Source organism: Athene noctua, chromosome 1 (genome assembly GCF_965140245.1).
Source record: "Athene noctua chromosome 1, bAthNoc1.hap1.1, whole genome shotgun sequence".
In the NCBI taxonomy this organism is placed as follows: domain Eukaryota; kingdom Metazoa; phylum Chordata; class Aves; order Strigiformes; family Strigidae; genus Athene; species Athene noctua.
In genome coordinates this window covers 21,928,799-21,952,194 of record NC_134037.1, presented here as the reverse complement: position 1 = coordinate 21,952,194, position 23,396 = coordinate 21,928,799, and the positions used below count along the sequence as shown (strand labels likewise).

Below are 23,396 nucleotides of genomic sequence, written 5' to 3'. Positions count from 1 at the left end.
TGTAAATATAGTAAATGGCAAAGGAGTGAGTATTACTGGATTTATTCTCTTATCGATGAATGCCATTCACCAAAAGAGAAATAATATATACCAAGCAGGAAATTGTCACTTTTTTAACACCATACACACCATTAACACTAGATAACCAGTAACTACATGCAAAAATCAAAATGTCATTTTACTTAGTGGATCCATCAGTCGAAATCAAAATATCTCAGTTTAACTATGCAAACTGTGGAGAAGTAAGAATTTTAAATGAGTTGTTACATGAAAGGAAGATAGAAGCAACTAAATGCACAATATAATTTTAAGTAAATATGCTAGCCCAAATTATATGGTCATAAATGTATGACAGGGCTGCTATCGACTGTCCTGTGTATTGTAACATAATTGTACAGTTACCACATTTTACTTAGCTTTATTTTATCAATTGTTGAATAACAGAGGGACAACTTAAGAAGATGGAGCCAATGTGAGGCCCTGAGGGTGAGATTCATCTCACCTAACTTTAGATATGAGCAAAGCAGGCATCTATATCTGAGTAAGCTATCCGATATTCCCATCCTTAGTCAGTAAGAGAAGCAAACGCTTTAAGATTACAGTCCACCAGATCTGGTTAAGATATCTTCTTGAGAATAAAATTAATAACTACTAGAAGCACCTGTTTCTCTTTACTGACAACAAATGGACTCAGACTAGATGCCTACCTTAAAAATATCCATATTTGGTCAGATGAGTATCATCCCGAGAGCATTTTCTGATATCTCATGTTCACTCAGAAGTTATGTCATCCTTAGACCCATTCTTAAAACACATTAATATTCATCTTTATTTACTAATGAACGTCCGATAAATTATATTTTGATAATCGGCTACTCAAGCAATATTTAAATGTTTTGCATCACAACTGGAAAAAAAAGTTCCTAAATCTGTCATTACATTGACATGCTAGGCCAGTTTTTCAGCTGGTGCAAACTGAAAGAAACCAGTAGAGCTAGGACAATTAACACCTGCTCAAGAGCTAGTCCATCAACTTCTGATAGCATTTTTTCAGTTCAGATATATTTTCAACACTGGTACATCTATAGCATTTTCTAAAGTGTGACTTTTATGTTTTGGTTTAAACAAACCAAAGTAGGAAATTTCAGGTAGTAGGTGGCTTGTACACTAACATTTCGATGATAGGGAATAATTTTTGATAAAAATAATTTTTATGTCAGTGGACAAGTTAATAAATCAGAGTTTTAAATACAAAGCTCAACAGCACAATAATTAATATTTCAGCCACAAGATAGTATTCCTTCTACACAGTGGTTAGGGATCCTGGGATGATAGTAGGCTGTAGTTAAGCAGAACTGGTAGATGACTAGGCTACAACTAGGGGAAAAAAATGCTCTAATGGTAAAATATTATATAGTATATATAATCTATTTCAATATAGTGGGAAGATAAATAATAGGGAAGGATGTATGGAATTTTCACATGACAAGATATTCCAAGTTAATAGTGGGTTACCTATTTATCATCAAAGTTGATTTCATTTTAGTTGCCGTTGTTCTCAAGATAATCATAATCCATATTTATGTTTCAGTCTCTCAAAAATTAAGTACATCAGAGGGTCAGATTTTCACTGTAAAAGTAAGGGATGCCACTTACACTGCCTATATGAAAAATTTCCAACTTGAATGACTGCATAGAAGTAGGCAGTTAAGGATTACTGGTAATTAGTTTGTCCTATTTGAAAAGAAAATGTTTTAGTATACTAATAATAATTTTCTAAAGTGAAATGTACAAACAAATCCTACATTAATTTAAATATTAAGGATAAAACCTGATGCCAAGAAGATTGTTCAGTAGAAACTGCTGCTTTTGTGGAATGCTTCTTGTAACTACATCTGATGGGCAGTCAGATGTAGCAGAAGGAACATCAAAGTAATTAAAGAAGCAGTGAGCTATAGCTCCAAAATTGCCAGTGCCTTCAAGTTTAGGATGAGATATCTACAAACACTGGTGAAATCAGTTCAAATCTAGCTCTAACAGAATACTGAAATACAGAATTATTAAAAACCCATACTTTCTCAAGCCACCCTGAGAACTGTTCAGGTATGCAGTGACTATTCTAGGCCAACTTTTGAAATGTGAAAGGTTTTGGGGTTTGTTTTTTAAAAAAGGAGGTTTGTGTTTGTTTTTTCATGAATGAGACCCATGTAAATGATCACCACTGGGAGGACTATGTTATACTTTGCCTCCACAACAGTGAAAAGTCAAAATATGAATCACGTACTGTATGAGTGAAGACATGTAAATTCCTTTTGAGTAGGTGAAGTTGGGTGAAAGCTGTAACTATAATACTTTTTATTCTGTTTGTTTGGTTATATCCTTTTCAGTTCTCCTGCCCGTTCAATCCTAAAAAGAAGAAGAAAAAAAGGTGGTGGAGGAGAAGAAAGTGTAAAGCACGAATCCCAGATGTGAGAGGCAGGAAAATAAAATATTTTAATCAAGTTTCATTCCTCCTCTTTTAATTTTTTGCCTTTTTTTTTTGCATCTACTTTCTTTAACAGCTATTTTGCTCATGTTTATCTCCATGCAGCAGTTAATTTTGATGAAAAGGATATTTATGTATACTATGTCTTCTCCTCAGTAACAGTCTAATGGATGCTGAGCCTGCTTTAGTGAAGCACCTGTGTCACCTGTTTATTAAACTGAAATTTTAGCTACTGAATTAGTTTGTGTTAAGGGTCTTCTGGAAAGTATGTTAGCCCAACAGCTCTATATGAACCTATGTGTCTTCGATACAACTCTGTAAAGTCTAATCTTGCTTTCATTTCATATTTCTACAATTCCTAAGATTTAACCTTTAACTTGGTAACTACCTTTACACTATGGTGTTAAATGGCTGTTTGTTAAAAGACTGCAAAACACACAGGACTAAAACACTTACTCTACCCCTTACATAACTTTTGTAACCATTGACCTAAATTGCAGTTTTTTATTTGGTAAAGAGGCTGAGTTGTCTCAAAAAGACACAAGTTAGCCAGTTTAGGTGAAGAGATCACAAAGTTATCATATATCCTTTTTCTGTTAGCTTTAGGGTTGCACGGACAAGGAATATGCAACACAGGTTTAGAATAATACCGGATTATTTTAGCCCTCATCCATACAATACTACGAAAATTCAAGTATTCTTGATTGAAAAAATCGTTCTTTTTAACTTCCAACAGATATAACGAATGATGAGAGGGAAGTTATAGTGAAAAGTACGTAGTAGAGCTGCAAAGAGCTGGAAGCCTTTAGCCATCTCAACAGAAGTGCACTCTTGTGTTGCACTAAAAAAAGTGAATAATTTGATTTCTTATTGCACCTTTCATCCAAGGATCTCAAAGCACTTTACAAACATTATTTTAAAAAGCCTCACAACACCCCTGTGAGGTAGGTATTTTAACCCCATTTTACAGATGGGAAATTGAGACACAGAGAAGTTAAGTGACTCTTTCCATGTCATACCAGGAGTCACTGGAGAAGAAGGACTACAGCCTCTACATCTTTGATTGTTTCTCCCTTTGTTTCTATCACATTCATATTTAAACAATTTTTTGGCAGAAGAAATGGCTGGCTGTTTTTAGTATAGGGAGTCATGCAAAACAGCACCTTCTTTTTGAACAGGAAAATACACAGCATTTAGTTTGAGAGATTCTGCAGAGAGAGGCAATGATACTTCAGTAACAGCAGCTATATCCCTACCAAAGGCCAAAGACTTCAGAAACAAGATTTTTCAAATCTGTGGGCCATGTATCAAATTACTCACTTTCTCCCAAGCATGGGAAAACATGATGGCTAACAAGCTGAACCTGTATGTGGTCACACAGGCTTCCTGCCCCGACGGATGGTTTCATTATCCAGGCAGCATTGCCCATTTGAAAACACTTCACTGCTCTTGCTACTGTCACTTGTCAGTTCCTAAGTGCTCAGCATATGATACTAATGTATCATCCTTTTTCTCCCTCTAAACTGTAAAGTGAGGTGCACACATACATCTCCACATCACAGTCTATAAGAGCTGGCCTGTGAGAAATATTTAGCAACACAATGTTTGTACAAATCAATCCCAAATCTTAGAAAGTTACAGCATTGTATGGGGCAGGGGGTTGTTTGTATATTGCCCTTTCCTCCTGGAAAATCTTATAAGGAAACTGAAAAGGTGGAAAACTTAGCGATCTCTCAACAACTTCTCCATTTCATAATGAAGAAATAGAGCACAAATGTAATTCTCCAAGGGCCTAAGCAAGGTTTCTAGAAGTCTGAACACTTTTATTGACATAGGATTTGGATCAGAGCCCAAGCCTTTGAATATACCTATTTCAGGGACACACTGAACACTTAAGCTGACGATGTGCAATTCTTCATCTCTGCAAAAGTTTCTGAAGTTTTTTTACATTGTAAGTACTTCAGGTAAAGACCCAAGCAATTTGTTTTTACAGTAGTTGATTCCTTTATGGACCTTATATTACCTAATAAAAGTCAGAAGAAAAATGTAACTGCTCACTTACTTGATGGACTCTAATTATTCCATTATATCTAATATTTTCACTCCTCCCCCTCAGCCTGTTACACCTACCTATAATAGTTACAATAATGAGATTTACTGTTTAGACTCTCCTACAATAATTATAGTATTCAACTAATAACCAATGCTCAAAGCAAAATAAATGAAGAGTAGAAGACATTAAGCATGGCAAGGAAGGTCTGAGCTGAAGAACACAGCACATCATGGTAGGATTCAGTATTATAAAGTAGGAGTGAGGACCACAGAGCAAGCCCATACAGACTTCTAAATACTGTAGATAATTTTCTGGCTTACTGTGTCTTTCCTTCCTCTTTTTTTTGTTAATTTTGATTTTTTTCATTTTCTATGGGTACCACTTTTTATTTGTTTTTGCTCACTGGAAAATTAAGTTCTACCTCCCCCTACCCCCCCCCCCCCCCCCCCCCCCCCCCCAGACTACAAGGGATCCTCACAGATCTTAATTTCTTTCCTATCATGGAGTGATTACTGACATATAAAAAGCGATTACTGACATATAAAAGAATTACTTGTTTTTTCTTCTTTTTGCTACTAAAATACCTTTTAAATAGAAACAATGAATATTAAATTATTTTGGCATAGCAGCATTTTTGAAGAGTTAGTTTTCTGTACAAATCCGTGTATTCTCATCTAAATGCACAGGTGTTTGTATATAATTAGTGCTCTGAAATATTCTTTTTTCTTTGCTTATGCTTTCCTTATGACCTGTTATCATGCCTTTGCCTATGTCAGAGTTGCATGAATAGCATCCCGATCTACAAATATTCACATAAAGTATTGACAGAATATAGATGTTATAACTTGGGTCATTCCTATTAGTATCATAGAATCAGGCAGGAGTTGGATAAAGAGAAAGAGCATTAGATAATCAAAATGAATGGGACAACCATGTTTTCCCACCCTAAACCCCTATGAGCTACCTGTATCAGTACAGTTTTGGAAAAGGATCTGAAGATATCTGACAGCTCCTTTGGCAAGATCATGACTGCGGCAATCTTGTTTCAAGTGACAAACTGCAACAACTTAAAAATTATTTAGGTTATGGCTCAAGTTGATACAGTCTGTTTAAGAATTTGGCTTTTCACCACAAGGTGCTGCTTGCCTTTTTTTGATCTTAGGGCATCTCACATGCCATCTACATTGCACTTGTGCCATGGAATCATGTAGAAGCTGATGTTGGAAGGGACCTCTGGAGGTTATCTGTGTCAATCCTTGCTCAAAAAAAAGGGCGAGCTTAAAGTAGATTCTCAGGACCCTGTCCTGTCAGTCCAGTTTTGAGTATCTTCCAGGATGGAGATAGCACAGCATGTCTGGGAAATCTGTTCCGGTGTTTGACCACCTTCATGGTGAAAAATTCCTTTCTTATTTCTAAATGGAATTTCTTTTGTTACAACTGGTGTCTGTTGTCTCTTATTCTGTCACTGGACATCTCCATTTTCTCTCTACCCTCCACATAAGAAGCTGGACAGGCATAAGATCTCCCCTTAGCCTTCTCTTCCTCAATTGAACAAACTCTTCTTTCTCAGTCTCTACTCTTCTTTCTCAGTCTCTCTTTGTACAACATGTGCTCCAGCTCTTTTATCATCTTGGTTGTTCACCACTGGACTCCAATATTTCAAGACTTTCTTGGACTGACAAGCCCAAAACTGGATCTAGTGTTCCACATACAATAGTGTAAGTGCTGAATAAAGGGGAATAATCAATTCCCACAGCCTTCTGGTTACAATCTCCAGTCTTTTCATCCTGACAGCCAAACATTATTTCCAAAAAGTCAAAAGACAATGAATATGCTGGGATTATTTTTTTCCACCACAGAGAGAGCAGAAAAAATTTTTGGTTACCTACAGGCATCCCTTTAAGTAGATAAGGTCCATGGTTAGTATGATGCCTGCTTGTTTGGTTTGCAGTATCTGCAGTATTTGGCATGAAGGCATATGTTTAGGTTTGAGAAGGAACTTGCTGAGAATATCTGTGATCAGAAGTGGTTATGTTGAGTTTGCAAGGGCACTATGATTTAGACAGTCATTCCCATCTGGTCCGTGCTTCTTTGAGAATGAGGTTCAGCCAGTCTTAACTGTTTTAACCTGACTTCTGTCCAGGCAGATAATGAGATGGCTTTAGTTAATGACTGGTGTTCATTTCATCCTACTTTTTCTCCCCAGGACATCTATATGAGGGAGGAGAGATACTCTGTCTCACAGCCTTATAATGACTCAGTGAAGTATGGCAGTTTCTCTCAGGTTTCCGCAGCTCAGCAGGGCAGCAGGCAATGAAGAAGCCAAAGCTATTCTCCAGATACTGAGATACAGCAGGGAGACAGCAGGGGAGCAGAGGACCAGCTGCACCGATGGGAGAACACCCACTCAGACAGCTCTTGATATGGAGCTTCTCATAGGGCTACTCCAAAGGCTGCAGACAGTAACCCCTACCTATACCCCTCTCCATGATCATTGCTTTGCAAAGGATGCAGCCTGAAGAACACATTTTCAGTTCAGAAACTAACATTTTCTTTCTCACATAAAAATCTCTGAGAAGACAGGTTGGAAACTGTTACTATAAGGATACATAATCTCTTTTCAATGGTTCAGTTCAGATCTCTGACTCAGTGCAGATGTCCATATTGAACATGTCTCCATATGAACTAGACATCTAGAATCCATGTACAGGCAGTGGACAAATGCATGCATCCTGGGATGTAATTTATTTCATCCTAACCTAGGTATCTAAATATATTGGCTCAATTATTCCCTAAAAATGACTGTTTCTCTTGATCAGTTCTAAATCAAACTGATGGGATGAATCCTATTCCAATGGCTTTTACTTGAAACTTTCTAATTGTTCCTTGCAGATCTTCAACAATATCTTTATTATGACACAGTAGGAGTTTCAGGGAGAAAGTAATGAAGGAGCTACCCAAAAGGAGCTATCTTTAAGTTGTGGACAGAGACAAAGTTATATAAGGAAAGGCTGGTGTGGAAGGGGTAGTATGGATGCTTTGGATGGGACAGATATTTGCATTTACATGAGTTACACGGAGGGAGTTCTATCTTATTGGATGTGTTTGATTTCTGTTATAAGTTTAATTACTTATTTTTAGTTGTGTTTCATTATCAAAGGAAGCCTTTTTGTGCTTTGATAATAATCTCACCTGACTGGCAGAGGGGATAGAGACACACATCACTGCTGTTCTAGAGGATGAGAGAACTGCTAAATATAATATTGTTGAAATTTCTTGTTCCTGACTCTCTTTGTATCCCCTCGATGAGTTCAGTACCAAGGGATCTGGAAGGACAAAGACTTCTATGTGCAAGAGTGCCAGACTTCATCTGAAATGTAAAGCTTTCCATTAGGGGTTTGTTCCTTTTTAACTTATCTCCTCATCCAGCTTCTTCATCTACATTTGCCATCTTTTCATGACAGGAAAGGCTGAGTAATACTCCATATTAAAGAACAAGGAGAAAGTAAATACAAAGGGTGCTTTGCCCCTTTGGTTAAAGTATAAACTAATTAGAGACAGAACACCAGACCAAGACATGGCATGTGATTATTCATCATGCTACACTCTTAGTGAAGCCTTGGCATGATTTTGCCTTGAGTGACTCAGCATCCTTCCAGCAATGTCCAGACACAGTGCAGAGGTGGTGGTTAGGGACCATTCCCAAGATGGAGTTCGAATGTGGGTATCTTATTTTGGAAGGTAAAAGCTTATCTGTATGCACTTGTCATACAACTGCTGAACTTAGCATTAAATGAGTGGCCTATGGCCTGTTTTTATTAACTCACATAGAGGTAGTCTTTGATTACTGTGATTGAAGAGACAGAGAACAAGGCAAGAGAATCTGTAAACTGGGATCAGTGGAAAGCACACTGTTAACTGTATCTTCAGAAGGAACAAGTAAGGCAAACGGGAACCTATTCTTTTAACCATGCTACTTCAGTCAGTCAAGAACACATATACAGTGGACCTCAAAAAAGAGACAGTAGTTATTCAATGATGCAGCTAGCTCTTAGCTAGCTACAAAGAGTCTTTATTATCTTCTGTTTATTTGCCATCTATATTACTTGTACAGATGGCCTGTGAGATTGCAAATGTCTAAGAAGGAGATTAGAGTACCAGAGACCTGTCAATTACAGGAAATGTATACTATGGTAACAGATCTAAAAACCTTTTTCTGTCACTACTGCATCTCCAAAGATATTCCAGTAAGGCTCTTCCAGCTACCTGTCCACCTAAAGAAAATACAGTGCCACCATTTTAGAAACTGTCAGCTCCTCCTTTCTATGAATGATTTCCCACTGCTGTTCAGATCTGCACTGAAATATCTGTCCTGATGATAAAAGCTTGTATCTCATAAAAGGAAAACTTTTCATGGACAAATGTAACCACCTACATATTTTCATATATTTCTATATATTTCCAACTAAAGATATACCTGCCATCTATGATGGCAGTGGCTTTGTAGCCAGCCTCACAGTGCCTAAATTGACTAGAGCAGCACAGTTTCAGTGCATGACAACTCTGCTGAAAACTCTTACTCCAACTGGCCTCACAGAAACAACAAACTACAAAGTAGATCAATCAAACAAATAACCACAATAACCAGTATTCTGGAAATACACACACACAAACACACACACATGTAGATACAGACATAAACTTACACTGCACAAAACTAAAACCTGAGTCTGAGTCTGAACCATCTCAGGATGGTTCAGCTCAGAACTTGTTTTGCTGGAGTTCACTGTGAAAGTAATGTACATGAGATAAAGTTAATACCTCTACTTCTGCCTGAAATTATTTTTGTTTTTATTTTTTTTATCAAGTATTCATCAGGTGATTCATACTGAAATCACCCTAACATATTGTTCACTTTCAATTCCACTTTGTATGATTATTTTTAGGCTCTAGTCTCATTAACTTGAATTTCTGCACACTGAAGTATCTGAGCTACTCAAGAGACAATGGAATTAACCTATCCAACACGAACTTTTCCTCTCTGTCCCTTTGTGTCTGGTGCTATATTATGTTTTATGACTTCAGGATGAATTTATTAAATGGAACTGCATCAAATCTGTTCCTAAAACTCTGATAAAGTGTACATTATTTCCACACTTCCTATCTTCTCAGTGATGTGCAATTTGTGGATTTCAAGCAAAACACATATCTGCCAAAGGACAGTTATTCTTTATGAACACATTGCTATCACTTTTATTTATGCATTTCTAAATACTTAGTAATTTGGCTTATCACTGTTTGTATCTTCTCCACAGATCAAGTCAAGTCTAACAATCCTTGGTTTTGTATTATAAAAAGTCTTAGAGTCTATACTTACTGGTTAGGTTTTTAAAAGTGCTCTGTATCTGTCTAATTCTGATTCTACAAATGACAATGATATAAAATCCCATCAGTACTGTATAAAGACACAGTAAGTTACATTGCATCATGAACTATAGGAAAATGCTCACGTATTAAGGAGAGGAAAATATAACAACAGAACAGAACTATACTGTGCTGCATTGCCTGTGGGTGTGGGTATTTTGTCTAGCTCTGATTGTGATTAGCTATTCCGTAAAATCAACCTTCTTTCTTAAGCCTTTTTATTGTTATTCTAAAGATTCTGTACAAGGAAGATTCCAGACTGCAGCTTTTACATCTTTGTTGTTTCCTGTTGTCTAGCAAGGAATCCTAACAGAATTTTGCACTTGGTCTCTGCAGTACTCCCATGCTGACCTCCTAATCATTTCTTTATGTCTTTCTGCTTTTTTTTTTTATTTATTTTTTTTTCTTTCCCTGAGTAAGTCCTGTACTCTTTTTACACCCGGGACTTATTCTTCCAATTTCTGTGTCAGAAGACCCTCCGGTCATTGAATCAAATTTGTTCTTAAACTCATATCTATCTTTGGTGGGCATTTCAGCATGAATCACTTTTTAAAGAGTTATGAATAGCATCAGCAATTTCTGCACCACTTTCACATTGGATTTCTCATGTGTCATGTTGTATAAAAATATTTATTCTTTCTCTTGATGATACAACTACACCTATGTTCATTTGTGGCTTAAACCTGGGAGACATCTAATCTTTAACGCTGATCAACTGTTCAAGGCTCCTCTTTTATGTGTACTGAAACAGCCCCAACCTTAAGAAGCTCTCCAGTCTGTCACTTAAGCCTTTAAGGATTATAAACATTGGATGTTTTAATACATAAATTCCCATAGAGACCCAATCCAATAGGTATGCTCTAATACACATTTGAAAGAAGAAGGCTTCCCATAAAGCGTTGCTTTGACTGTCTTGCTTTAATTTGTAGCCAAGGGAAGAACTGCCTTTGTCCTCTTTCATTTCCCCTGTTCACCCCTGCCTGTCCATCTCCCAGGTAAAACACATTGTTTAGTAGGTCACTTGCTAAATAATTGGAAGATTTAAGAGTAAAAGGTTTCCCAGTTTGAAATCAATACCACGTCTCCCCAAAAAGTTTGCTAGTCACCACAATAAAAGCTAGACTGGATGCAAGCTTCATGAGGAAGCAGAAAACACAAGATTTTTTTTTTTTTCATGCTATTTGACTCATGAAAAAATATACTGTCTTTATTGCACATAATATACAAGGACACTTGCCTAAGAGAGAGAAATGTAGTGTCTGATCCCTGCTCCCAGAACTGATTTTAACCTAATATTAAGCAGACAATTCATAAGACAGAGTGTCCTCGGAGCAAAGACAGGAATCCAGCATGTCCCGCTTTCCCAGAAGAATGACCTCCTTTAGTCTGCTGGAGTTTTTGAATTCTTTTTCTAGGGTGTGACAGATCTTCAGCAGAATGCATAAGAGCACTGCTTATGCAAAGCAGTCTCCGGTCTAGCCTCCAACCTTAGGAAAGAAGGAAATGCAGCACTGAACTACTGCATCGCCTCTCACACTTAACTCAGGCACCTGAGTTACACATAGGGGCAGAATTTCCATTTCATTCTATTCTGAAACGTTTATCTCACTCCATCAAATGTAGGAGGATCCCTGACTCCCAAGAAAGGATTCCCATTTCTACTCACTTAAAAGTTGTCCTTTCTAGCTCTGTTTTCAGAGAAGAACATCCACAGCCTGCTCTCATTAGATAATAAACAAACTTTAATATAAACATTAGTATATTTTTTCTAAGTCCAACTCTAGCCCTATTCCTAAAAGTCTGGTAATAATTATCTGCCATTCTGTATTTCCACTGTTACTTCTCAAAATAAATTTTGCACTTAATGACCTGAGAGCAAAGTTTTGTTCAACATATTGCAATAGAAAAAGAAACAATTTTTAACTTTCCATTGGATGCCAGCCTTTCAAGCTGAATGATGTTTTCATTATTTCAGATGATAAAAAGACAGTCTTCTCTAACAGGTGCATCTGGTTTATATAGAACTTCTGTGATACGCTGAAGCAGTTGGTGAAACAATAGATATGATACAATAGAAACCAAAAGGAAAGGAGTTGCATAGAATGCTTTAAAGTGCATATGATAAGTACAGAATCTCCCACAGATACTTTGGAAAATGTAAAGACATAACCCTAGCCTGACATGGGCCTGGGCAGCTTTGCAAACAGTCCTGTGTTAGGTGACTGGAAGTATTCATGCCACAGACCTTTCCCTTGTTACTATTAGTAATCCATGTCTACAGAGTACAAGAAAGAAAACGCCTCCTTGGGTTTTTTTGTAATTGTAAATTCTGCTCTTCTGTGGTGTGGTTCCTTTAGTGTCAACAGCAATACTGTTACTTAATCTTCTTATTAATAGTATAGCCTGCAAAATTAAGGTTTTGGGATGACAGAACTATCAGATTGATGAGTTCACCTAATAAACCCCAACTGAGTCTTAAGCTGTCAATCCTGTTAGCTGGCAAAACTTTCTCTTACAGACACACCGCAAATTTTTGCTAAAACAGTAATATTTACTGCACAGAGTATATCATATCTGCCATGGATTCCCTGTAAAAAACATGAAAAAAACCCCCAAGTATAATATTACAGATACTTGACATGCTTAATGTTAGAGACACTATTTTCAGTACTTTCTGCATGAAGCCTTTATGCGCCAAATAATTCTGAGGATTTCAGCAACAGTGACCAAAACCAGCTTGAGTCCATACCAACATTCCTGCCCTTTCCTATTATTTAACATCCTTCACTAACCTCTTTGAGACGGATTCTTTCCTAGCATTAGTCCTCTTTGTCTTCTGCTAAGTGACCTGGCGTTCCTTGCTGTCCAGCAAGATAATTGTAGCTCCCACAATCTACTCTCAAAAAATATCTTTAAATTACATCAATTCACAAAAGGGAAAGTATCTCTTATGGTATGTCATAAGTGATACATGTGACAAAAGAACAAAACTGAGTTGTTCTGAGACCTGTAAAATGAGGAAGAAATGCTTCCATTAAAAAAGTATTCAGGATTACATATATATGTTCATCATACATCAACTCTCTTGCTTCAAAAGAATACTTTGTTAGTGGTATTGTTTATGTATTTCAGTCTAAAAAAAAATCTGTGACTTAAGTAATTTTCCAGGACTGCAAATTTGATTCATGAGAATAAATATGGACGAGAAGAAATGATCAGTCCAGTATGGAATTTTATTTCATTTTATTATCTTCTGGAGAAACTGTAATAGTAGAAAAATAACTCCTACAGCTACCAAAAAAGGTTCTGCGTTTTTCAGGGTGAAAAGTTGTCATTTGTGTTCACTCTTTTAGGACAAATACTGTAAGCCCAGTGGGAATTATGAATGAATATGGTGATCAAAGTTTGTCCTTAATGCTGCACTCTAAACACAACAAGAAAAATAGGAACCTCTAACACTAACCAATTAAAACTTATTTTAAAGAATCATTACATCTGTAGTGTCAAGAAGGTTTCATACAGAGTCTGTGGTCACTGTGTAAGCTGCAGTACAGTGTGGACAATGCAATCTTTGAAATAGCACTGTGAAAGGCAAAGGAATTCAAATAGAGAACATGAAGAGTTTGGTTTTGCACAACCTGTGAATATGTTAGCAGAGGTGAAATATCCCAGATATGAGACCATCTAGAGATCATCAGGTCATTATGTCTGCAGATGCAAAGAGCTGCTGTACTGAGTTCACTATTGGTTCTTTAAAGTACCATAATACACAAGCAACCAGCTTCCTGGCACAACTGTGCCGAAACCAGCAGATGATTGGTATCAAGCTGGTTACAGAGAGTCTGTGCAAGAATAGGAATACAGTTCCAAGCCTACAGCACTTTCATTCTGAATTTCTTCTCCAATTCATCTTATTCCAGAAAGAATTGTTTACTGTATGATCTTGCCAGATAACAAATAAAAGAGGCAAAATCAAGGATTCACTCAGCATTTATCAGCAGACAGAAGGATGCAATGGAAATACAGAAAAGGTAACCTCTACACAGCCTCTCCTTGAGGATTGCAATCTGAGAGAAGCCAAAGCAGCACTGCTGAGATATATGGTTCCTTTCCAGATGTGCTCCTCTGGCAAGACTGGAGAAAGGTTTAGTCACACATAAGCCCTGGAACAATTTGACATTAAATGGGCCCAACATCTCATGTTCAGCTAACACTGAAGGGAAGAGTAGGTAAATTAAAAATACAAGCAAGCAACCCCAGGCCACATAAAACAGATTCAGAATAAAGCAGCATTAAAATCAGATGTGCTGAATGTGTTCTGTGATACTCTTACTAAGGCCTTCAGTTCAGACCCTGAACTACTTACGCATCCCAATGTCCTCTACAGAATGTCTGCTTACATCAACAAAAGTTGTGTAAGGCAGAGATCTACAGTCTGTCTCATCAATGGTGAATAATTTCTTTACACTGCATAAAGCTATAATTGAATCACTTGCTCTTGAAGGATCAGGTATTTCACATTACCATTTAAGGCCTTTTATTTGTAGGAAAGTTAAAGTGAAGAGGGCTACTAACTGCTTAAAGTTAAACATAAGTTTCTAGACACAGCCTGGAAAGTTTACTGAGCTCCTGAGTTAAATATTCATAGAGAATGAAGTCTTTTTAAATAGTTCTTTAAGGGGAGGAAAAGTTAGGTATGACATGTGCAACACCACCTCACATAAATGTAACTCCATTGACATAAAGTTATTTTCTATTTGTCCTGATGTAAACAAGCTCAGTATCAGGTCCTATCTCACTTCAGAGAATTCAAAATAATGTTTAAATAATGCCCTTAAATTATACTGCCTATGAGCAGCAAACACCTTGAGCATGGAACACAGCAGCAAGCAGAAGTTTACTAAACTAACACCGCAGTCAAGTTTAAGCAATTGACCAACCAACCAACAACAAACATGTACCAATTGTAATAAATCTGAACTTTTTTCCACAACTTTTTCCAACAGGGTATTTACTCGATAGCTGTTTGCCCACTCTACTCCACAGCTTTAAGGTTTCCAGCTCTAAACTACCTGTTCCAAATCTTTTAAATGCATTATTTCCAACAAAAATTTTCAGAGAAAATGTTTAGTCTGAATGTCTCTATATGAAATAATATAAACAGCTGAACATAACATGTTGTAGATCATGCTTGCATCTTCGATGCAGAAAGAATGTATCAATAAAAGTTCTTATGCTGTAGTTTGACCCAGCCACTCCCAGGCTTGACCACTTTGGAACTAGATCAGAAAGGCAACTTTTAACTTCTTATCCAGGGAAAACCAACACAATGGCCAGGATATTCCAGCTGCAACTCCATTTATTTTATTTTTTTTCTGTTCTTCAGATTGCTATTGGTGAGATACCCTAGGCATGGCGCATCTTTTATGAAGGAGGTGAAACAAAACAGCAATAGAGTTTATTAGCAAACGGTTAAGATCTGCTTGTAAAACTGTCAGGTATTTATTCAGTTGTCTTCTTTGGCCCTGGAAAATGCACTTCCTTCCATGTACATTGTCCTAAGCAGTGAAATCATGCTTTCTGGCCTCTTAACTTAAAGCTATAATTTTGTTCTACTAGATGTTTTGCCTGTGAGGTACATGTGAGTTTAGCTCTATGCTCTGATTAGTACTGAATACCTACCGTGTTCACCAAATAGATGAACACTTTCCTGCTAATAGTTTAAATAAATGAATAGGATTAGTGGTCAACAGGCTGGACAGGAGACCTTGCTAACACAGATATGTTGTCTTAATTTGTCAAGATGTAGAGTGTCTTCAGCAGCAAGCACAGCTGGAAAGCTGTGTGCCCCCACAGTCTCCTCAGCACATGTGCTTCTTTCATCTTTAGACTGGTGTTTCCGTGTCCTTTTTCTTAGAGAACATAAGTGCTTCAGAAACAAATTTGAGGAGGCAATCAGGAAGACAGTGGAGGGCACTGACAATCTTAATAGAGCTGATAGGTGGATTTCAAATTATGAGGGCCTATGTGTCTGTGTCAAGTTTATGTAAGTGAAGGGAAAAACCGAAACATATTACCAGATTTTTAAAAAAATCCTACAATTTAAAGAAGCTTTAAAAAATGTAGAACATCTATCTCTATGTCCATGTTCTAGCTTTTATTTATTTTTAAAAACTCTATTATGTGTCCTTTGAATATACACTGCTATCTATGCTTTACAGCTCTTTTTGCAGTATATTCCACCTGAAAAATTAGGTGCAGTACCATATACTGGTATATTGTATATGCCAACTACCTTGAGTTTAATAGAAAATGTAAGGGAGAGTCTAAAAGATTTATATATCCTACTAATTCGTCTCTTGGGAAACTGCAATAGTTTTTGTAGCATCATCTGTGAAATGGATTTGATTGATATATCAAATTTCCTGAGGTCTAGAATCAGCCTGACTCCTCCTGCCCCTGGCAGATTATGAAATACCTGGAGTACAAGCCATCTTGAATGTCTTCATGTGATATGGGCTAAAAGGTGCCTTGGAATCTGTTCTGGAAGCTCCTCCAACAGAGGTTTATTTCTATAACTGATAAGCTTTGTGAAACAGTCTTTGGGACCCAACTACCTGAAAAGAACTCTTAGGATAAAGTACTTCAGTTTGCCTTGCAAATCAAATGCACCCTTCAGATTTCAATCTAAAGGTTCTCACCAGTTGTCATCACAGAGAAGGGGCACTCCAAAAGCAGCCTTTTCTCTTACTCCTTCACATTTATATTGCAATTCACAGGTTAGGCTATCGTAACACAGGTCATCTATCTGCCCTTTCTTTCTGAGATATACAGGAAATTAGAAAAATTCATCTTTCCTTTAGTGGTGGTGCTGAACATAAGGGCTTCTCAAATCTATTCATAGATAGATGGATAGATAGCTGTTCTTCAAAGAGATACAGTACATTTAATGGAATTTTAAAGAAGACATGCCAGCCACTGGCGGGAAATTTTAAGCACTAATTTTGCTTCAATGGATTACGTACAGAAAAACGAGCAGAGAATTTGGGATTCATCTAAAAAAGTTTGATTTTTTCTTTTTTAAAATTGGTATTTTGAGATTTGTAAGAGTGTTCCTTTAGCATACACCTGTATTTTCCAAGTCCTTTAGTTTATCAATGACAAGGCTAGAAAGATGTGATTTTCAAAAAGGCTGAGATGGTTTCCGTGAATGTCCAAGTATTAACATTAAGAACTGTATACCTATATTACCTGTATATTATCAATATCCTCTGAGAATCCCATCCAAAATTAACTTTCTTTGAACAAAAAGTATGGGCAATGAGATTCCAGTGAGGTACTTGAGTTTCCTAGGATCTACCCTTTTCTAACAGAAAACTAAATTTGGTCTAAGAAATGGTAAAATACCTTACCTTCCTTCTCTCTCCCCTTTCCCTCCCCTAATTGCTTCCTCTGTAGTCCTACACTTGCTGATGGAATTCTTCTATCACTGATACTTACAACTTTTACTGTTTTGTCCACCTAGACTGCAGTTATTTACAGAAATTTTCTGAACTGCTATTATCTACAGCACAAATGACAGAAGCTTTTAGGAGAACTGTGCAGGCAGCCTGGTGTCCAGTGGATAATTCTGACTTTTCTTTCTAGTGACAGGAACACTAAAACACATTCATACTTCCTGCTAAGGTGACTTAAAAGGTGGATGGTGTTTTACTACAATATCTACATTGTAGTGAGCAGCAAGTAATTGAGACAACTAAATGCAGAGCTGACAGACCTAATTTCCCCATCTAGTCAATAGATAAAGGCCAGTGCCACATTCAGACTATGTAGTTTCAGAACCCCTAACTTTGCACTTTGTTTCCCTGGAAAATCAAGTCCAAATTCCACCAGAGATGCTTATGTTACGAGTGGAAAAAAAGTGAAACATCAGGATCTCTTACCAAAATCAATGGGAAAAGAACTATCTAAAAAAATCTGATTTATTGATTAGCTTCTAGACCTCATCAAGAACAAACTGTTATCACTCTCCACTCCTTGGCACAGACATAAGTAACTCCATACTAACTTCCTCATTAATTGCTAGTAACTCTTTCTTGTAAATTAGCTCTGCCCTAACTGGAAATGTTGCATAATGATTACTACGTTGATTCTCAAAGGATCATGAAATATTTTTCTTACAAATTTCTATTATCGCTTTTCCCATTTTATGGGGATTATTTCTAAATGACTAATGCTTGACATAGAGCATATATATATATATAGATATATATATTCATGTACATATGTATTATTACTGGAATAGCATGGGATCCTAAGAAAAGCTTGACCTATGTAAGTTTTAGTTCCATGTAATATGCAGAGCAGCTAATGTAGGTACTTCTGTAAATTTTGTGCAGTTCTTAACCACAGCCTACTATATATGGAAGGAAAGCGGTCAAAAAGCAATGTCAGCCTCTGTAAATTGATTAGGACCACTAACTGCATGTGTAACTGTGTGGGAATAAGTAAACCACTGTGTTTTCACTATGATAGTAATAGTAAACTCAGTATCAAGCCTGCTGGCTTGCCAGAAGCAATTTTCTTGAGCTCTTGAGTTTTGCTTAGTTTTTTTTTCCTTTTATCATTTTTGATAGTGTAGATTCAAAGTTTTTCACGTCAGCTGAAATCACAGCAGCAGTTGCACCATAACCCAAGCACCAACAAACTCAGTCACCATTATCTCTTAAAGAAACTGCTAGACACCCTGCGCTTGCCCATCAGGATAGCAATAGCAGTTGCATATCAGCCCGATCTAACACAGCTTCTCTTCCAGATTCTGAAACAGCAGAGTTCCCTGCAAAAGGAAATGGCTTCCCTGCTGCATCAAACTCATGTAACTTTTAAGATTGGCCATTTATGCTCTACCAATTTTGTTGGCAAATTTAAGCAATTGAGGAAATGCTACAGATTCAGATATCTAAGAAAATGCTTATAGCCACCCAGCTGGCCACCATCTTGCCCAAATGGAAAGAATACTTCCAAAGACTTTCTATAAGATTTAAGATCTGACCTTACAGAATGCTGAAACAAAAGTCATACAACTTTCATACCTGGTTCCTAAGAGGAATCCAACTGAGGAGTGCTGAAAGCTTTTCTTATATATTTTTTGGTTAGAAAGGTGAATCTACCCAACCAAAAACGTGTTCCCTGGAAATGGGAACAAAATACTTTTTAGATAGCTCATTAATTTTTGCATGATTCTTTCATTTCACCCCAGTGCATTATGATGTCTGTCATCAGCATATGGACTCTTGGGTAAATGGACACTGATTACACATTTTAAAATAGTGGTTAGATAAAGTCCAATATCCCAAAAAAGAGAAAGGTGAACAGTTTAATCACATTAATTTGGCTACTACTAGTGACCTGTATGTCTAATGGCATTTATGCCATCGTATGATAACCAAAAGATGAATTTTAAAAGGACTTTATCTATGTAAACCTCTCACTATCTCTGTTTTTAATAGAAGCAACTGAAGTACACAGCATTCAAGTCTCAAAGAACCAAAGTATATTATAATAGTTCATTCTGAACAGTTTCTTGGGGTACAGGGAAGTATGAGGCAAAATTTTCAAAGGGAAGAGGCCCGCTTTTGCTCACAAAAATTATCTGCAAACTTGTGACAGCATTTATGTGGGCAACCATTGACATTATATAAGCAGATCCAGCAAATACACTTGCAAATGATCAGTACAGGCACCCAGCTGTAGCTGATGCTTTGCTTGTACCTTCGTGAATATTCTCCTGGTAACTGCATGCATTAATCCACTACTAGGACTACATTTTATGCAAGCATTTTTAGCACAAACACACCTCCACCCTCCTTGTTTGAAATACGAGTGCTGGTGTATTAAAAAAGATCTGGAAGACAGACTTATTAAAATAATGTTAAGAGAACACAGTGGGGTATATTTTCAGTGTGGAGCAGAGAGATTTAACTGCATGACTTCCATTAACTTTAATGAGAAGCACGCAGCTAAATTCTCACACACCACACTAGAAGATTAACCCAGAAAACACACATTGTTTACTTTTTACTAATACTCTGATTATTACCACGTTCTTCCTCCTCCTCCTCTTCTTCCTCCTCCTCTTCTTCCTCCTCCTCTTCATCCTCCACATCTTCACCTTCCTCTTCATCCTCCTCTTCTTCCTCTTCAATCTCCTCTTCTTCTTCTCGATCTATCTCCTCATCATCCTCCTCCTCATCACCTTGCTCCTCATTATCATCAGAATATTCCTCCTCTTCTTCATCCTCTTCCTCTTCTTCCTCTTCCTTTTCATCCATCTCCTCTGTTCCATCAGTTTCATAGCACTCATCTACTGAAGAGTTGTCTGCTTTAACCACAAAAGGTTTTCTTTTGGGGGCTGGTTCTTGGGGTTGCTTATCTTGTGTTTTTCTTTTTTTTGCCAAAGGGCAGCCATAAACACTGCGCAAAAATAAAAGATTAAGATTAGTACACCATCCTGCAGATTTCTGTAGGTCAGATTGTATAACTCATATCTTTTAGTCATATACTCTAATTCTACACGATTAGTTGCTGTTCGCAAAATGCATATTTTCAAACTAAAATGCTGCTTAGGCAGTAATGACCAAGGGGGAGGACACTTACAAAACCTGTGAAACAGCGAACAACTATTATTTGCCTGAAAGTGTCACATGTACATGCCAGTATAACAGTTCCAGAACTGATACAAATGTGTGTTTTTTCTTCTCATTCTTTCCTCTCCTCTGCATGGTACACTCCTTTCTAAGGTAGATAAATATAGGTTAAAAACTGTAGGGGGAGGCGCTCGGAAGATCTCGCGATGTACGGGAAAAATAGAGGCACATGAAAAGATCTCGCGATGCATGGAAAGAACAGGGACCTAAAGATCTCGCGATGTACAGAAAGTCGTATACAAAGCAATTGCGCAGTTAATAAACTGAACAGATAGCATCCACCATATTGGCATTTGTGCTTTCTTTCCCGCGGAGGTTAATCTCCTGCAAGGGTTAGCTGTGATCTGAACGCTGCATTCCTGTGGCTTAGCAGATGGAAAAAAACAGCTAATGCCTTACCACAACAAGAAACCAGCAATATTATTGTACTTGTAAGCTATCAGTACATCAGGAATAAAGCAATGCTCTGTAATTTTGTAATATTCAGTAAGGTTTTGATTTTGTACAATTAAGATAGTTTTCAATGCTATTTAAATAATGAAAACATGACCACATTATTAATGCTGTTATTTTTTGTTATTATTATAAATGCTTAATTGCTCTTAAATTCTCCACTGCTATACTCCATATATGCTATGAGGCTGGAAAGATGGGAAAGCAAGCTCCCCATCACAACCAAAACCAGTAGTTTTCATGGCCAGTGTTGGAAGTGTTCTCGCCTTGAAAAAAAATTAAACAATAAAAAAAATCCTTTGTCAGTGAAGGAAGTCAGACTTTTCAAAGTTGAGCACCACTTCCTCATTGATCATTTTAATGCACTGTAACATAAATAGCATTTCAGAGTTCTGGTCTTCTACCAGAGTAGCCACCTGTTTCTCAAAGGTCATATAATCTGTGTTTGTTGAATGTGATCACCCTTGTGTAACCCCCATAACCTCCTACACAGAGTGATTGCACACACAAATTACTTTCTGCTTAAATAACTTCCTCTGAACTTTTTTATTGTGTGATTATAAATGTTCCTCAAGCTACACTGGTTTTTAGTCTTCTTTCTGTGAATAATAATGTCCTGGGACATTTAAACTCTCCTTTCTAGTTCTTTCTGTATATCTACTTATAACTTCCTCTTTTACGTTATGTTTTTATTCCTTTTATCCAGATTACAAAACACTGGGAAACTTTATAATTTTATTCCATTCTAACAATGCTTCATATTCTATTGAGAAACCCTGAAAAACCGGGGATTTCACTGCATTTAGTACTACTGATGACCTCTTTGTGGTGTCTGCAGGGTCTTGATCTTGATCTGATTTAACTGCATCCCAGCAGCTATGCATTCCAGTTACTTAAACTGCTACTTAGGTAACAAGAATTGTAAGTTCCTAACTTAGCTATTGTCTTACCTAAATTTTAAAGCACTTGTTCACAAGAAGGCTGACTCAGTCTGACTGGCACACACATATCTAAGGAACATACACAGTCAACTCTCTCTTTTTGTAAGGACTATAGGTGCCTTTAAAGTCTAATCCAGCATGCTTAAACACCTCCCTCCATTAACACTATCATGAAATACTGAGTAAATTTTAAGTACCTCCATCTAGCCAGATTCCAACCCTCCTCCCTTGGGAGTGGGTACAGGGTAGCAGTCCTAATGGGATATTAGTTTCCAGACACCGATACCAAAGCTGAGGCCTAATGATGCAGGCTAGAGGGGGAATAGAATCATAGAATCATAGAACCATTTGGGTTGGAAGGGACCTTAAAGACCATCTAGTTCCAACCCCCTGCCATGGGCAGGGACACCTTCCACTTGACCAGGTTGCTCAAAGCCCCGTCCAACCTGGCCTTGAACACTGCCAGGGAGGGGGCAGCCACAGCTTCTCTGGGAAACCTGTGCCAGTATCTCAGCACCCCCACAATGAAGAACTTCTTCCTTACATCTGATCTAAATCTACCCTCTTCCAGTTTAAAGCCATTACCCCTTGTCCTATTACGAGACCCACATCCTGCAGATCCCAGGACCATGCTCCATCCAGCAGGTCACATAGCATGTCCTGGGGAAAAGCACCCTCTTCTAGAAGGTGAGCCCCTCTGCAGCTGGCTGCAAGAAACTGGCTGATACACACCAGGTAAGCAGAAGCCCAAACCTTCACTAATTTTAGGAGCCCTAAACCTGGGAAAGGAGGAGGCCTAAGCATCTGGTGTTTTCTCTTTGGACTATGCTTTGATCCAAAGATGCTTCAGTGTAAAACCAATAAATATGGCAGAAATCCTTGTCCCTCGGTCACCACTACTGCTCGCTGCCAAATGTCTGTCCTGCTTCTTGTCCTGTGAGTCCTCCTCTTGGTCAGGACCTAGCCACTCACAATGATGAAAGGTGGGACATATTTTCATGGAAAATATCCCACATCATCACAGTCAGGGTAGAAACAGGAGTTGATTTTCCATCAGTCTGGACAGTCCCTAAAACCTGAGGCAATATGGAAGCACTGTTTGTTGTAGTGCTGATCACACCAGGTTTATTTTGGTACTTTCCCTGGTGCTACAGGGGTTCAGGAGTTGTCTATTTAAACTCTCAGTACGGAACTCTGAGAGAAGGCAGATGAATTTTTCCTCAGAACTGAAAATTTGGAGTGTGTGTAGTGCCCACTAAAATGGCTGGATAATTACAGAGGAACCTGTTTCATTTAGGTGCCTAAGAAGTTGCATCCTAGAAAACAGGAGTGAG

The 23,396-nt window shown here is 37.6% G+C and overlaps 1 protein-coding gene across 19 annotated transcripts in view; it reads right to left on the bottom strand.

The window, feature by feature from the left end:
* MYT1L (myelin transcription factor 1 like) overlaps positions 1-23,396 on the bottom strand; it is a 312,706-nt gene that overhangs the window by 85,438 nt on the left and 203,872 nt on the right. For 16 of the 19 annotated variants that reach the window (XM_074895697.1, XM_074895698.1, XM_074895694.1 and 13 more), the window contains one exon: positions 20,062-20,435. In XM_074895697.1, coding sequence (XP_074751798.1) covers positions 20,062-20,435 — 374 coding nt within the window. The remainder of the gene's footprint in view (positions 1-20,061; positions 20,436-23,396) is intronic. The other 3 variants (XM_074895688.1, XM_074895691.1, XM_074895693.1) reach the window with 1 other exon arrangement.